Source organism: Aspergillus ruber, assembly GCF_000600275.1.
Source record: "Aspergillus ruber CBS 135680 unplaced genomic scaffold scaffold00013, whole genome shotgun sequence".
NCBI lineage: Eukaryota > Fungi > Ascomycota > Eurotiomycetes > Eurotiales > Aspergillaceae > Aspergillus > Aspergillus ruber.
In genome coordinates, this window is record NW_024467309.1 from 208,687 (window position 1) to 224,198 (window position 15,512).

At 47.1% G+C, this 15,512-nt stretch overlaps 4 protein-coding genes across 4 annotated transcripts; 1 reads left to right on the plus strand and 3 right to left on the minus strand.

The window, feature by feature from the left end:
- Window positions 1–241: 241 nt before the first annotated feature.
- sld5 (putative GINS DNA replication complex subunit Sld5) lies at window positions 242–1,346 on the minus strand. The gene is made up of 2 exons (XM_040781896.1): window positions 1,113–1,346; window positions 242–1,030 (listed from the first exon to the last, which is right to left on the minus strand). Exons 1-2 carry the CDS (start codon window positions 1,290–1,292, stop codon window positions 398–400), a joined length of 813 nt encoding a protein of 270 aa, XP_040638781.1. The 5' UTR covers window positions 1,293–1,346; the 3' UTR covers window positions 242–397.
- Window positions 1,347–1,520: 174 nt separating this feature from the next.
- EURHEDRAFT_412402 (uncharacterized protein) lies at window positions 1,521–2,070 on the plus strand. Its single transcript, XM_040781897.1, has one exon. The coding sequence runs from the start codon at window positions 1,771–1,773 to the stop codon at window positions 2,038–2,040; it is 270 nt and encodes an 89-aa protein (XP_040638782.1). The 5' UTR covers window positions 1,521–1,770; the 3' UTR covers window positions 2,041–2,070.
- Window positions 2,071–8,482: 6,412 nt separating this feature from the next.
- On the minus strand, window positions 8,483–10,483 carry EURHEDRAFT_515419 (uncharacterized protein; the record flags this gene model as incomplete). Its single annotated transcript, XM_040786375.1, has 1 exon — window positions 8,483–10,483. The coding sequence occupies one exon, from the start codon at window positions 10,481–10,483 to the stop codon at window positions 8,483–8,485; it is 2,001 nt and encodes a 666-aa protein (XP_040638783.1).
- A 3,163-nt stretch (window positions 10,484–13,646) lies between these two features.
- EURHEDRAFT_456298 (cytochrome P450) lies at window positions 13,647–15,370 on the minus strand (the record flags this gene model as incomplete). Its single annotated transcript, XM_040784345.1, has 4 exons — window positions 13,647–14,701; window positions 14,752–14,923; window positions 14,972–15,088; window positions 15,146–15,370. The coding sequence occupies 4 exons, from the start codon at window positions 15,368–15,370 to the stop codon at window positions 13,647–13,649; spliced, it is 1,569 nt and encodes a 522-aa protein (XP_040638784.1).
- Between the last annotated feature and the right edge of the window lie 142 nt (window positions 15,371–15,512).

Below are 15,512 nucleotides of genomic sequence, written 5' to 3' on the forward strand. Positions count from 1 at the left end.
TCCTCTCTTCCCACTTCCCTGTACCACCTTTTTTTTCATCCGTGGAGTGACTGCCCATTTCTCTTGCTGTACAGATTTCTGATTACAGGCTGGACCCGCTACTGGGGTTTTAATTTTGTGAAGGTCTAACCTTGTTGAACGCAAGGATGTAATGTGCATGAAATGTTAGCGCTAACTGTACATATATGACATACCCGACAGCTAATGGGATAAGCTTGGGAGGGAAGGATGTTTCCTTTGTTGGGCTATGAATGAATCAAGTTTCAATTTCGACTCCATCCTGTAGTAGTAGTCGCTGTACAAGTAGTCCCAAACGCCTAACACCACCCGCAATGCAACCGTACCCAGTATTTACTACCCTATAACTCCCAAAGCAATAATCCATCACTCCGCAAAGCTAAAGAATCTCAACCTCTCCCCTCTCCCAAGCCCCCCTAACCCCCTCCCACCTAACAACCCAAACATCTCCCATCCTCATCCCCGTCCCAACCATTTCCTCCTCCACCCCATCCCCCGGCGGCACAACAACCCCCACCTCATCAACCAAACACCTCACAAAAACCGCTTCCTTTCCCTCCGGCCCCTGCACCATACTCGTCCCCCCCGCATTATCATCCAACCTTCTCAACTGCGGCGGAAACGTACTCAAAAACGAAGACCCATAATGCCTTGCAAGCAGCGTCTGATGCGCATGTATAAAGCTCGTCTCCTGCGGCGATAACGGACTGGTATTCGCCATATCATCGGGTGTCGGCACGGAGTCTTCGGGCTGTTGTTGTTGGGTTTGCGAGGATTGCGAGGATTGGGTGTGTTGGGAGGTGTTGTGGTTGGGGGATATGAGGAGGAGGTAGTGCATGCTGTGTTTTGTGAGTTTTGAAAGGCGTTGGCGGAGGAGTGAGCGGATAAGGTATTGGGTGCGGGCGAGGTCTGTTTGGAGTATTGAGAGTTTGAGGTTTAGGGTTGCGTTGTTTGTGTTGGTACTTGCTGTTGGGTCGCCAGAGCTTGCGGCGAGGTCTTCGATTGCTTCGATCTGCAGCGTCACTTAATTAGTTACCAGACCAATTCAAGCAAACGCAGCGCATTCTGATTTGAAGGAGGTGGGGAGTGCTAACCTGCCTCCTAACCCTCTCCATAATCCTATCCATCAAACTCGCAGGCCACGGGAGAAGCTCTGAGACCGCGCGCTCGGCGACCCAGAAGCGCGTGAGGAGTTGGTGGTCGAGGGTTGCGGATTCGGGGGTTTGGATGTTGGCGTCGCGGTCGACGGAGGCGAGGATATCGTCAATATCCATGGTTGCGCGCTTGGGATGTGATTATGGGGTTGGGGAGAGACAATTGCAGTTACAATGGCAGTGAGATTTGCTGGTGGTGGGTGGTGGATAAAGAGCGGAGCGGAGATCGAGCGGAATGCATATATGCCTGAGGCAGCAATTGTACAGGTGGACTGATGGAGTGCTCCGTACGGCATGTATTCACTTTTCTATTTTACTTTCTTTTTTCCTTGTTTACAATTCGGGCTAGCCTCACTAGACTTAATATTTGTTTTCTTATAACTCTGCAGACTCATATACAGTCCCCGGGAAACTCAAGTCTTCTGCAAAACGCACTACATTCCACGTTACCAGAAATCACATATAAAAAGCCATGAAAGCCAAAAGGACCCAAGACTTACTCTTGCTAGTTATTGGGAGCGTATGTACCACTTCCCGGGTTCTCGAAAGGTTTAGCCCAATCCATGCTGCGTTGAAGGCCACAGAGCTTGGAAATATAATGCATAGTTATATTGGCATTTCCAAGCTATCTTGCAGAGACTGTCAGAAGTTCCTCTGGATCTTGAACAGCGTTTCTGAGACAGACTTCTGCATACGGGGCTGTCGTGGGAAGTCATACTTGGGTTGTGAGGAAGTACTAGAAGAAACGGATGGTGTTTATGATCACCCTCTTAGGGTCTGTATCGAGAAGAGATCAAAGCAGTATGGTAGTCCAGACAACACACTGCGTGAGAAGCTCTCCCATCCACAATATATTGGGCTCACATAGCACAATTAAGACTTAGCCCATCCGCTTCTACATGAATTGGCAAAATATCCGCGATTGATTGTCGCTGAATAAGAATGAATGTGCCAGCGGTGAAAGGACTTTGCTGGAAATTTACTGAGGCAGCTATACCTCTTCCGGTGTTGCTTTGGAATAAGCTCTATAAACGAGAGAAGCGTCGAATTTAGCGGGACTTAAAGGCAACATTAACCGATTGTGACTGTCCAGTCTGCAATATTTATGCGCAGTAAGCTCAAATCAGGACTTGGCTGGCTTTGCCATGTTAACGGGATGTTAACAGTGTCCGCATGCCGCGTTGTCTGACCGGTTTGCCTGTTGCAACCCACAGTAATACTATACAACCAGAGTATCCGTGCGAGTCTCAGACGCAACTCGGATGCTCGTTTCACAAATAATCCAAGGTTGGCATTACTGGGACACAAGTTCTATAGTTAAAGACACCTCCTTGCTGGAGTTGTCGCTGCGTGTTTATTAGTTTTCCCCAAGCATTACATTGCTAGTCTGGAAGCATATACTGATGCATCCAAGAGATCTTCGCGATGCGTCAACACCTCTGTTCCTGTATGGAAGACGCAGTCCGGCTGTAAAAGATGACATCGCACACAACGTATCCTCGCCTGATCATCGTTGGATACGACACAGCTTCAAATCCAGAGCTTTAGTGAAGTAAAAATGAAATCTGCAGACAAATTAGTAAATCCCCCTCTCAAAGAACAAACGTGTCGACTTGAAATGAATATCTTTAACAAATAGTACAGGCCAGATTGTTGAATACATGGACGAGACCAATTGCAGTTTTAGCCTCTATTCTATTTGCAGTTTTATATGGATTATACAGAAGAAGCCGGTTGCAGTCCAGTTTCTCCCGGTCATCTAGCGAAAGAATATCGTCGGAGGCGGATCTAATCTCCATTTGTACAGCTTTCTATGACCTGGGTTAATGGCTTCAAGGGAGAAAAAAGTTACCCAGTCTACACGGTAGCTACGCTCCTCAATACAGTTACGATATTTGGAACACCAGTATCGAGGAATCACGCGTCTTGCCGGGGTGCTCTCTTTAACTCTTCTATACGTCCTCATTTCCCTTAGGGGAGGGATTCGAGAGAGCGTAATTTAGAGGACGGTGGGACTCACAATGCTTATCATTCAAGCCAGGGAGTTTCTACAGGCCTTTTCATTGCTGCCGCATTTCTAGTCATGTCCCTTATCGACCTTGTACATACAAAAAGTCCACCCATGACAAGTCTATCGGTTGTACGTATTAAGTAAGTGGTCGCACGCAGTCGATAAATAAGCATTAGTATAAGCAAGGGGCCAGAAGCATGTTGTGTTCGTCTATCTTTCTTCAGCAATCTGCAACAGAAAGGATAGCATGCTCACTCGGTACGTATTCCATAGTATGCACCCAGTACATAAATGGCATCTGTCACCTGCCATTCTGTAAAGACGTGAAAGAATGAAGATATGCGTTCTGGAATGCTTGTCTTGTATTATTTTTAGACGGCATGTATGCACACCTGGGAGGAATGAAGACCAGAGTACATTTCAAAACCTAGTCAATCAATGCTCAAGTTCATAATTCCAGATATATATTCAAATACTCATAGCAGGCAAGTACGCCCAACTTCATATAGAAACATATGCACAATCATAATTCATACCACATTCAATCAACCATAACTTATAACAACCTTATTCCGCACTGTCCTCACTTTCAGGCTTCGTAGTCTACCACATGTTAGTCTGCTATACCGAATAACAAAGGACATCTGGACATACACAGCAAGTCGCAAGCGGACCAGGCTGGTGTAAATATGGGTGGCTATACAAGTTAGAAGACACCCTATATTCAGAAAGGAGGGGATGTAGCTTACTCTTCGGGGCATTGATCTCCTTGGACTCGCTGTTTAGTCGTGGTTTGGTTAGTTTATGTACCGACTCGTTCGAGATGCGGGACATACGATGCATGGGTCATTCGGGTCCTATAGCAGTGTCAATCCCCGATATCTTATGGGACTCAGAATATTCAGCCAAGTACTCACCTGACGTCCTAGGATCGGAAAAGCAGATGCAACAGTACCGAAAGCAGCGAGGAGGTAGAGAAGACGCATTATGAATTGAAGGTCGTTTGGTAATTATAAAAAAGAGAGAATAAGTAATTGACTATATTGATTAAAATACGAGAGTCTGAAAGGATGCCAGTGAGAGACACCGCTACTTATACCTACACTCGCCTCCCGAGATACAAAGCGGCTAACTCAAAAAGTAAAGAAAATGTACCTACAAGTACAAACCAGACAATCATAGACCAGAAATAGAAATGGAGCAAGCGCAAGCTTACATGTGACTCGACCAGCTTGGTAACACAGCATGCAACAAGGCTGCAGGTAAATGCAGACAAACGCAAGACCAACCCCGCAAAGCAGTTCAACAGTAAAAGATACAAACACAAAAATACATTGTTACTGTAGATCAATGCGGAATAGAGCTTAGGATGCTTGACACTCAGAAAATCAGGGAAGCTGTTCGAATGTCTTTATTGTGAGAGCGCTGAGAGAATACAAAAAGGAAAACATACACTGCTATCAGGCCGAAGCTTTGCCCAGGCAAGATGCATAATGCACGGACACGTAGACGACATAAAGGTACCCACTTTATCAAAGAGACCCCTCAACACGATATCCAAATACACATAAACCACACCGGGATAATCCTAGCAAGCAGGTACACGGCACATCGTCGAGATACTGAAATGTTCCTCACATGAACTCAGCTGGGCACACACCCCTGTAAACAACTCATCTAGACAATCGAATGAGACCGATATCAGACTATCAACGTCGGTATTGTGAAGCATGCTCGGGTGGTACACTTAACCACAAGGTTCCGGGTTGTAGATGTAACCCTACTCAGTTCGTACCACCGATCTAATCTTCGGGCTCCCGATATGGTCAAATCTTGTCAAACAGCTCCCTCTCCTCGTCATCCCTAGCCAGCTTTAGAAAAAACCGGGTTGAAATTGCGGCTGTTCTGAATCGCGTTATCATAGCCTTCCAGGTTAATCGTGTCACCCACGGGCAGCAAGGACCCATAGCAAAATGATCGCAGTATTTTCCCAGCGGCTCCTACATTCAGTAGTTCCTTGTCGTGGAGCTCCATTTACTCGTTGCTGAATTCAACCGGGCAGGGTGCACCAGGAAAATGGCCATTCTTTGTGGTGACGAGGATGAGAGCGTCACTGAGGAAGAAAAGATGACGATCTTTCCGAACTTTGCTGACGAACGAGATGGGTTTATAGAGGAAGGGACTTTTTTTCTGCATAAGGACGGGCCAGTGATTAGGGGCTCGTAGATAAATCTATGCTTCATATCACTTACGCAACATTCCACTCTCTAACTCTTTATCAACCATATTCTGCCTAACTTCACTGAAATTGTCGTAGTCCTCAGGCCGTTGTAGAATTGACCAGCTTTCCCAGACAGTCCCAAAATGTTGGCATAGGTGCGACGCATGCTGATTGCCAGTCAACAACACTGGTGATCTCACCTGTGACTGAATCGACGAAAATATTCTCCAAATGAAGATCAGGGTGCCAAAGAACACTAGACGATTTAAGTCTGTCAGTTGATCCGGGGACTAGATAAGGTGCCACTCCCAAATACTGTGTCAGAAGCGCGAGGCCATCTTCGGGAAATTCTTGAATCCCTATCGATCAATAATAGTTCATTCGAGGGCTCGCATGGAATCTAACCCATGCTATTTCGTTGAGCCCCAGCGCGAGGGTGTAGTCACACGGATTCTTTCCTACACATGTCAGCAGGAACAGATAGAAATATCATCGGAGAACAACTGACAAGGCCCACGATCCAGTTTCATATCTTTCCTAGCAACCTCCCACAGTTCACAACTGGTGAGGGGGCCCATCGAAAAGTGTTTGAAGGGCCCGGCCCAAGAGTGGCGATGCCAACTTCAGTCTCGTCAGGTCCTCCATGAAGTAAAACGCACCCATGAACTATTGAAGGTTATGTTCGCTAACCTGTTTTCCACGTCGACCACCTGGACAATTAACTGTAACTTCCGCTCCTAAGACAAATTCTCTCAAATGGTTTCTAGCCTGATACAGGTTGCCTTCTGAAAGAGTGCCTAGGGCGCAATGACTACCATTGTTTGCTCGCGCCTTTCTGAGACCCGAGAGCACAGGAAGTTTACCCGTAGAACCAAGACATATCCGCTAATACAATTCCAACTGGACTATGCCACATCATACCCTTTGCGATGTGTCATATCGAACTTCCCATGAAGTATGTTTTCTGCGTATTGACCTTGTCGAATGCCTGCTGACAACCAACAAGGAGCTGAACTTGGTTCGGATCTTGTCCACGCTTTTCCCATTGTTCCCCAAGAGAAAGGAGATTGTGCATCTTTCCCCGGAGAGCATCAACGAACATAAAACTGTCTGACTTTGATGACACTCTGCCATCCGCCCTTTGGACAATTTAAATTGTCTTTCAAGCCCACGATATGCCTCATGATAGGGTGATACGTTCATACATTCATTTATACTTACTGAACCTCTCAGGTGGATGACAATGTTTACCAAGGCACAACCTACCCTAGCTTTCATGGTGGTTTAGCTCGGGACCTCCCACCTCCGAACCAGCAAGGCATATGTCTAGTCGAGTTCAAACAACATGCTGATTTTGAACTCCCGTCAAGATCCCTATTGGGTATACATGCAGCCCTAGCGTGAGTTATGCATGCTTCGGGGATGGGCGAGCGGATTGAAAAGATTCTCTGTGAGTGGAGGATGTTGCGGTGTCCAGCGCCTGATGGCTCGACTGATGTCAACAGCTTTTGATCGTACCCCGAGGTTACTTTCTTCGTTCGCTCTTGTACTTTTAACTGTACATTACTTTTCATGCCTGTATGATAACGATAGCCTTTATTCTCTATGGAACTCATCACTATTATTATTTACTATTCAACTATCTACCATCTCCTGTATCTGGTTTAAACTACCTTTTCTCCTGCCCTGGAGTTATTAGCAGCAGACGCCCCCCATACCAAGCCAACCAGGAATACCAACGCCACCAGGAGTATCACAATCTGTGTCGAGAGCTCGACAATGTGATACAATCGTTGAGAAAGAATAAAGCTATACATTATCGTCTTGCTGTTAACTAACATTGCAATGGTGAGCAAACAAACGAAGGCGGTCATTTCACGTACATCGAAAAATGGTCGATTCCAGCCTAATCTAATCCTTCAATATCCCCTCATTATGGCAACAGAAGACGGTATATAGAGAAAAAAAAAACACGATACTCAAGTTGAAGTAAAGTAAAGCTTGGATGTAAATTCAATCAAGTACATAGATAGCTTCGAAAGAATGCAATAGATGATGCAGAGCAATCAAATCAAGACAGAAAGAAACGGAAGTCGGTAAAAGAAAGTTAAACGAAAAGAAATCAATCAAAGCGCTTCATAAATTCCACGCTGCAAAGACAATGATAGCAATGTAAAGAATCAAAGTCGCTCGCTCGCTGAGACACTTGCATACAGCAACATCTGCTAAGTAGCAACATCACTTCATACTTCATTCATATAAACCAATCAGTTCGTTTCCATCTCCCGTCAGGTCACATCAAAAAAGTCAAGCAAGTAAGTATATGTTCACGCGTCACGCATCATGTTGAATTGCTGAATTGCTGAAACTGGAAGTCATCAAGAGTCAAACATGCTATTCGCATGATTGTAGTGGCGGGTGCGTGCAGGAAAAAAAAGCAAGTCAAAAGTTGAAAGAATCGAAAGAAATGAGTAAAGAGAGTAGTATAGTCGGTGTTTCTTTTCTTCTTTTTTTTTTTTTTTTTTATTTTTTTATCAGGGTACGTTGACAGGGTCCTGTGCACCCCGTTGCGTCTGTATTTCCGACTCAATGTCAGGTCAATGAAGAAAAAGAAAAGAGAATACAAGGAAATCTCAAAGAGCGTATGGTGACCGGGATAGACCTTGTGTATCCCGGATCGTCGACGGAATCCAAACCCAGAGGATCGTGTATTGGATCAAGTAGAAAAGAAAAGAAAAGAAAAAAGTGAAAGAATGCCAATCAGAATCACAAGCGACTAAGAGTATCAGCCGGCTGGGTTCCTCATAGAAATCAAAAGCAATCGCGCAGTTTGTCGGATTTTGGGTCATATTCGTGTCGTGTTTTCTTTGTTCAAATTTTTTTTATTTATCATTTTCTCGTTTCTCATTCAATAGAGACTTCGTTATAAACGTTAGAACCATTTTGGCTTATACGGTTGAATGGACGTGAAGTTGTGAGGAAAGGTAGAAAGTTGACACCATGATGAACAAATTATAGTGATATCACAGCACCAGTCATGGTAACAGGTTGCCGTGACAGATAATTACGAGACAAACATTATCTTCGCGAATGCTGCATGTTCAATATTTGCCGTCGAATCCGCTCTGCATCAGAAAGACCCGGCTCCGTGGCATCGTAGGGAAGCATACCCTCAGACTGAGATGGCTTCAAGTGTGGCATCTGAGAAGGGCCGAACGGATCCGATGAAGGCGGCATATGTCGAACGATTCTGCCCGATGAGGAATGGCGATGGCGTATTCCCTCCAGCTTAAAGGGCGATCCCAAGCGTTTGATACTGTCACCGCTGAGGTTCCGACGATGGCCTGACGCAGGTCTCTCCCGTGGCATTGTCTCATCTTTCGACGACGAAGATGGCGGGGAGAAGAGTTGATAGAGTGCCCTCGGATTCACAGAGCTGGTGGTCGCACCACGGTTGCGAATCCGCACGCGACGGTTTCCAGGATCGTTCAGTTTGCCCTGGCGCGCGAATTCTTCCAGATGGGGGTACTCGTCGGGTTTACTGGCGTGCGACGGGTCCTGGGCTTGCGGGGCATTCTTTATATTTGAGAACAGATCCATCCGTGGTGGCGATCGCAATCGGAAGCCTGTCGTCACATGAATCGTCTCTCGCCGGCCCATCGGGTTATGGCGATGGGCTTTCCGTTTGAAAGAGCTGTTTTCCGGACCCCAGGTATGGTAGGTGAACGGTGATCCAAGGCGCGGAGCAACGGGTCTGTCGAGGCCAAGGGCTCTCTTTGCAACGGAGTCTTCTGGTGCTGTTATTGCTAACTCCGGCTTCTTAGGACTGCCAAATGGATTATTGAAGTCGACAGGAGCATCCTGAGGCCGGTCTTCGGCCGTGAGTTGCGACAAGGGCCCGGGGACCGAGCTGGACACGAGGGAAACGCCCAAATCGCGGGTCGCAAAAGTGGCAGAGCTAGGGCCAGGTCCTTCAAAGCAGGAAGATTCCCGGGAAGATGAGTCCTCCAACGGCGCGGGACTCTTGGACATCATCAACCGCTGGTAGTGCGGCGCGATGGAGAACTTGCGCCTGCACAGCAGCTTAAGTCGTCGTCTGGTAGAGGCTTCCGATCTTGGCCAGCCGGGCTTTGTTGCGTCGCTGTTGGCCTTGGGAGTGGGCGTGTTGTTGCCATCGTCACGCCGTTGCGACTGGCTCAGGATATCTCGGTTAAGTCTGAAGGTTTTCCGGTCCCAGGTCCTCTTCGCTTCACGGGACACGCGGTGCGTGACGCCCAGCGGCGGAATACTGCCAGGCGTCATTTTGAACGGGGTGATGGTGGGATCCTGGATGTACAATTGGTACGTGTTCCAAAGGTGACCATCCATCTCCGCAGTCCAGCGGTCCTTGGAAGCTACCTGACGAGTGCGCCGTTGCTTCGTAACATTCTGTTCGGGCAATGACAGAGGCGATTGAAGGGAGACAGGTTTCTTCGGGAGCTCCAAGTAAAAGAACGGGTCCTGCAGTTCGCTTTCAGTGCTGGTGCAACTTCCCTCCGATGGCCGGGAAGCGAATGTTTCAACAGAAGAGACGGAGGAATCCGAAACATGAGAACAGGACGAACTGGGTCGCTGGATCGCCTCACCCGAAGCTTGTTGATTATCCCATACTGACCATGCGCCTGTGGTGTTGAGTTCTGTCGGGGTCGTACGAATCTGGGCTGGGGGCGTTTTCAGGGCCGTGCGGCCCCGGGGAGGCGCTAAGAAGCGATCGTTGTTGGTGGATCCCGAAGCGGCGCTCGATGGTGCCACGGCTGCATCGGACGGTGGTGATGACGGTGGAGGAATTTCGATTGATGGGAGGGGGATATCGGAGTGGTTTTGATTCCATGAAACGGGATCAGAGTGTACCTGCGCAGAGACGTCGGTCCCTGAGCGAGGGCGAAATCGGCGCGAATGACAACTGGCCGCGCGAGGTGGTGGGGGAGGGACGTCGAGATGAATAGAAGCGCGCTTGGGGGTTCTGGGCTCGTCTGCGCTCGACGGAAAGGTGAAGTTTTTGGGCAGCGTGCGCGACAGCCCTGCTTGTCGGTCCTCCATTGTTCGTCCACTGATATCCAATTGCCACTATCCGGACGGGTTAAGCGATCGAGAACGAGATAGTTATGGCGACTGGTGCGTTTGCAGGGCGATCTAAATTAAGACACTATGCCAGTCTCATTGCGCGCGAGAGCTGATTTGTCTCAACGGTCGCCTTCGAAGGAGTGTGCGCAGGGGGGTGATCGAGGAATGCGAAAGAGACGGAGGGATGGATGGGCGAGAAGTCGTTCAAGAATCCCCAGAGCAAAACCAAACCAACTTCCCCACGATATCCTGTAAGGGATTTTCTTCTTTTCTTTTCTCGAGGATAGTGTCAGAATCAGATGAAAAAGAGAAAAGGAAATCTGTTCCAGTCAATGGCGTCGGCGCAGGAGTGAATAGATCGGTAAGAATGAGGTCGTAAGGTCGTTACAAGGAAACAAACAAGCCAAAAAAAAAAAAAAAAAAAAAAAAAAAAAAAAAAAAAAAAAAAAAAAAAGAAAAGAAAAAAAGAAAAATAAAGATGAGAAAGATGAGAAAGTCCAGGTGAGAGACTGTCAGTCAAATAAATAAAAGAGAAAAAAAAGAAGGCAAAGCGATCGAATTCGCCGTGTGTTGTACTTGACGGGGTGTATATATGGAGAGAGGAGTCTTGTATGGAATTCCTCAAACGAAGTCAGGGAGGAATGCCTCATCCACACATGCAGACAACACACAAACAAACAAAAACGCCAGACCAACAAATGAAACAAAGATGTCTGAAAAGAGAAAAAACGGGTGAATAGAGGAAGGAGAAAAGAGGAAGAGAGAGGAGGCGAGAGAGAAACTTGAGAGAGCACGGGCTGGTGACGGAGTAGACGGAGCGACGCCGGCAGATCCACCGTTAAAGATCGCAGATGTTCAGGGTATAGTTAAGAAGGAAGAAAAGTAATTGAAGGAGAGACCACGAGGATGTCTGCATTCCGGAGAACCTCCCTCACTGTCTGTCTCGTGCTCTCCCGGCTACTACTGTTCTGTACTGACTTATTGCCATACAGCTCTATATCTCGCATGCACCGTGCAGCATCACCACGGTAATCCAGGCGCTGAATTACAGGTTTTACAATATTCCACTGCTCTTATTGATCAATTCCGACTTTATATTTTCTATCTTGACTAGTTTTCCCTTCGTTTTCTCTAAATAATGTTATCCCGGCTACCAACCAGGAGGCTGGACTACCCAATCTATCCGCCTCACCGCGCCCCAACGGTGTCGGGAGAATACATACGGAATACTGTTCATTATTACAGGGAAGGACCTACTGAGCTGGCACACTGAACAAATCAGACCCTGATACTTTATTAAGGCTGTCATTGGCAGTGGAGGATTTCCTGGTATCCCAGTTGGGCGTCCAGCTGCAAGGAGGGTCCAGAGCTCGTTCTTCATGTACTTGAGCTGGATTGAGCATGAGCATGAGCATTTGAAATTTGGTGTGAGCATTCCTGATGATGGTGGGAACTGATAAATACTGCAATTGAATCACTTAGCGAACCATACCACCACGAGGATGTACTCTATCCACCGCAGCTCATCACAATTTCACTTCCTTCGTCGAAGTCTTCTCAGGAACTGAATCGATTGATCTGCAGCGTCGCGGAGAAAACAGGAATCGATCGTGATTGCCAGGCCACCACGATAAATAAAAAAAAAAAAATGACCAATTGCCAATGTGCGGTCAAGTCGGTGGCTGGGGAAGGAGTCAAGACAGGAGGGTTCGTTCGGTCTATCCGGTCAGAAGAAGGAAAATGACTGTTCGTTCCAATTTAATTCGCCTCCTTCCGGCAAATAAGAGTTGAGGTTTCGTCCCTCTGCGATGCCATACTCCAGTTTCGTGCAGATGCGATGTCCCTAGTGTTTCCACCGCTGTACGAGTCAGTATGGATTCACGCGGTTCGCGCTGCAATGCTGTAACCCTGTTTGCCCTGGTAGTCCTCTCCATCTGCGAATTCTGGTGTTGAGAGTATTCATCTCACAATTCTTTCTTAGCATAAGAATGCCTGTGCTCCGTACCCCTGTACAAAGAGTAGAGATCAGGCATTGAATAACGCCAGAAGCGGGCACGACGTCATCGTAAAAAAATTACCGACCCTAAACCCAATCTGAATATTATTAGTCCCACGCGAAACGCGACTGGACGCGACTACGCGTGTTTCAACGCGTCGGTAATTTACCGTATCAATAATACAGGGCACTCTGCTATCGAGCCTAAGTAGGAAACCATCCTACTCGTACCCTAGACAAGTACGCCTCCAAAGTACTTGCGTAGAGCAAAGATACTTAAATATGATGTGACACGATCGTTCCTAGATGGAACCACTGCAACATAGGTGGATCGATTCCTTAATTACTTCCTTAGTCCACTTCGTGCCTTGGTTCTCCTCTTTAGAAGCGGATATCCGGAGGCTGGGACAATAGGAAAGTACCTGGAATAACCGGTTGCTGTGTTTAGCAGCGGATGCGGGTTGTGATAGATGCAGGTGATAAATAGCGAGACTAGGCTATCCGTGACTGTTATAATAATAGAATGATAAACAGGGTTTTATTGACATTAACACATTGGAATACAGTAACTATCAGATGACATACTCAGAACTTTAGTATGGACCCAAAGATCTTATGGTGATCGTTTAGATTCTTGTTTACATCATTGTCAACAGAGTTCTATAGCTTGCTTTAGTTCGTGGTCATAGAATTATCTCTGCGTCTGTAGCTAGTACTCCATATAGTAGTGCATATATATCCACCACTACCCTCAATATTAGGGCGGGATTTGTTGCTATAATATGTACTGTACTTTCGGTGAAGGTAAATTAGAACAAGTAGAAGTCAATTTCATAAGTCGTTCAAGTATATATAAGAGTACAGGGCACTACCCACGAGTCAGTATATGCGCGCGCTTCATGGTATGTACAGCTGTATGCATGTCCAGCTCTCGTGTTTATACAACGAGCTTGAACAAGTCTATGCGGCGCGTCGCCATATGCGGATATCCAGTTTTGCTTGCTTCCAGTTTGTATTTTGTAGTGCGTCACATCATGCAAAAACAGGGAGGACAATCCAAAGGGGGGGGGGAAGAAAGGGAAAAAAAAAAAGCCGAAAAAAAAAGCGAGGAAATCAAAAGAGAAGAAGCAGTAAACGGAGTAATCACTCGGCTGTCCCCTCTCCAAGCAAAGCGAGGTCAATCTCCGGCTGTCGCGGCTTGAAAAGGAACTTTACATTTCGATCGCAAATGTTCTCAGTGCCATGGAGAATGTTCTTGGGACGACCCTGTTGTTCAACAAATTTCCAGTCATACTTCACAAGCAAATGGACAAGGAAGATCTTGATCTCATTGGCTGCAAAGAACCGTCCGGGACAAGCATGCTGTCCATGTCCAAATCCGAAATGTTCCGGAGTTGTTGTGACAAACTGGTGGCGATGCTCGTGGCCGGGCTCCTGGCGCTTGTTGTAGAATCGGTAGCCGTCGTATCGCTGCGCATCCGGGTACACGGAGTCGTCCTGCATGATGTGGCCTGAAACAACCACACTAGCACCCTTGGGGATAACAGTTCCGTCTGAGAGTGGGACGTCCTTCATAGCAACACGGCTGATCGAGGTCATTCCTGCCGGATTCATCCGCTGCGTTTCTTTCATGACACTATCAAGCAGCTTCATTTTGACCAGGCTGGTCTTCTTCAAGCCAACGTCTTCTTCCAGAACCGCCTTGATCTCATCACGTAGAGGCTGGATGTGTTCCGGATAAGCGGTCAAATCATACAAAACATTTGTCAACAAATTTGACGTAGTATGGATGGCAGCCAAAGCAAGTCCGACTTGAGCACGAGTCTCGTTGAAGGGGCGTCCGGCGGCAGCTTCTTCGATCCAGTCCAGTACGTCCGGGTGTGTCCTTTCGCCCTTGGCTGGCAGCTTGCCTTCGCGGATCAATCTGCGATTCTTGATCTCTCCTTGGACAATATTATGGGCGATGCTCATGTCCTTTCGCACTTTCCGGGCCGAAGGCAGGAACCAATGCACCACATGACGCAGGGCGGCGGGCCAAAGTCGAAGTTCGCGAGCAGCAACAAACGAATCGATGGTGTAGTTGACCGATACGTCGAGCCATTCCTTGTTGTGGCAAATCTCCTTGCCCATGAACACAAGCGACGACAACCTAGCCACCATGTGCGGGATTTCCTTTGCGAATACAAAGGGTTGCCATTCTGGACAATCGGTTAACCAAGTTCACAACAAGCTATCTAGGATGACGTACCATCCGACTCGGAAAATGTATCTTTCAGCAAAGAAGCAGTCTCTTTTGAGAGGGGAATTGTTTGTTGGCCAAGGGTGTGGGTGATTTTCTTGTTGATAATGTTCAGCAAGATATGATCTTTGTCCTGTCCCTCAAAAACCTCAAAGCCCGGGAACTGGCCTCCAAAGAATAACTGAAACTATTAGTCAAAGCTCGATACCAGACAGGGAGTTCTACATACCCTCTTAGTGGCCTCGTCAAAGCTGAGATGGGGATGACTTTTGACTTCATTCATGAGACGGGGATGCAAGACAATCATCAGACTATGGGAGAACATGGCTTGAAAAGCGCTTTTTCCCTATATAGATCATTCAATATTAACATTTACTCCCTACAGGCACAAGAGCGGTCTTACCTGAGCGAAGCCCTGCTGGATCAGTTCGTTGGCCGAATTGACGAAACGCTCTTTGGCCTTTGTGTTTGACAACGCCCAGCGACTCTTCCCCACGAGGGGGATGTTTTTGTATGGAAAGCCATCGGAGAGATCTCTCAAGAAATGAGAGACATATACAAAAAATATGGCTGCTGCTAAGCCTTGTAGCACAAGGGGGTTCTCGAAGAGTTCAGCGATCAAAGCCATAGTGGCTACCGGCTGTTAGTGTAACAACACCGGAATGTCAAATTTCAACAGAGGAAAACACCTGTCACAAAAGCAAGGATGATGAAATGGGTAGCATCGCTTTTCTATATGCATATCTTCAACCCCTAACGCGGATAGCGGA

What these genes read in the sequence shown, in the direction of transcription:
- sld5 (XM_040781896.1), bottom strand. Translation starts at nt 1,292, where the DNA reads ATGGATATTGACGATATCCTCGCCTCCGTCGACCGCGACGCCAACATC. An exon ending in TGGAGAGGGTTAGGAGGCAG is followed by an intron (nt 1,031 to 1,112) that starts GTTAGCACTCCC and finishes GTGACGCTGCAG; the next exon opens with ATCGAAGCAATCGAAGACCT.
- EURHEDRAFT_412402 (XM_040781897.1), top strand. Translation starts at nt 1,771, where the DNA reads ATGCATAGTTATATTGGCATTTCCAAGCTATCTTGCAGAGACTGTCAG.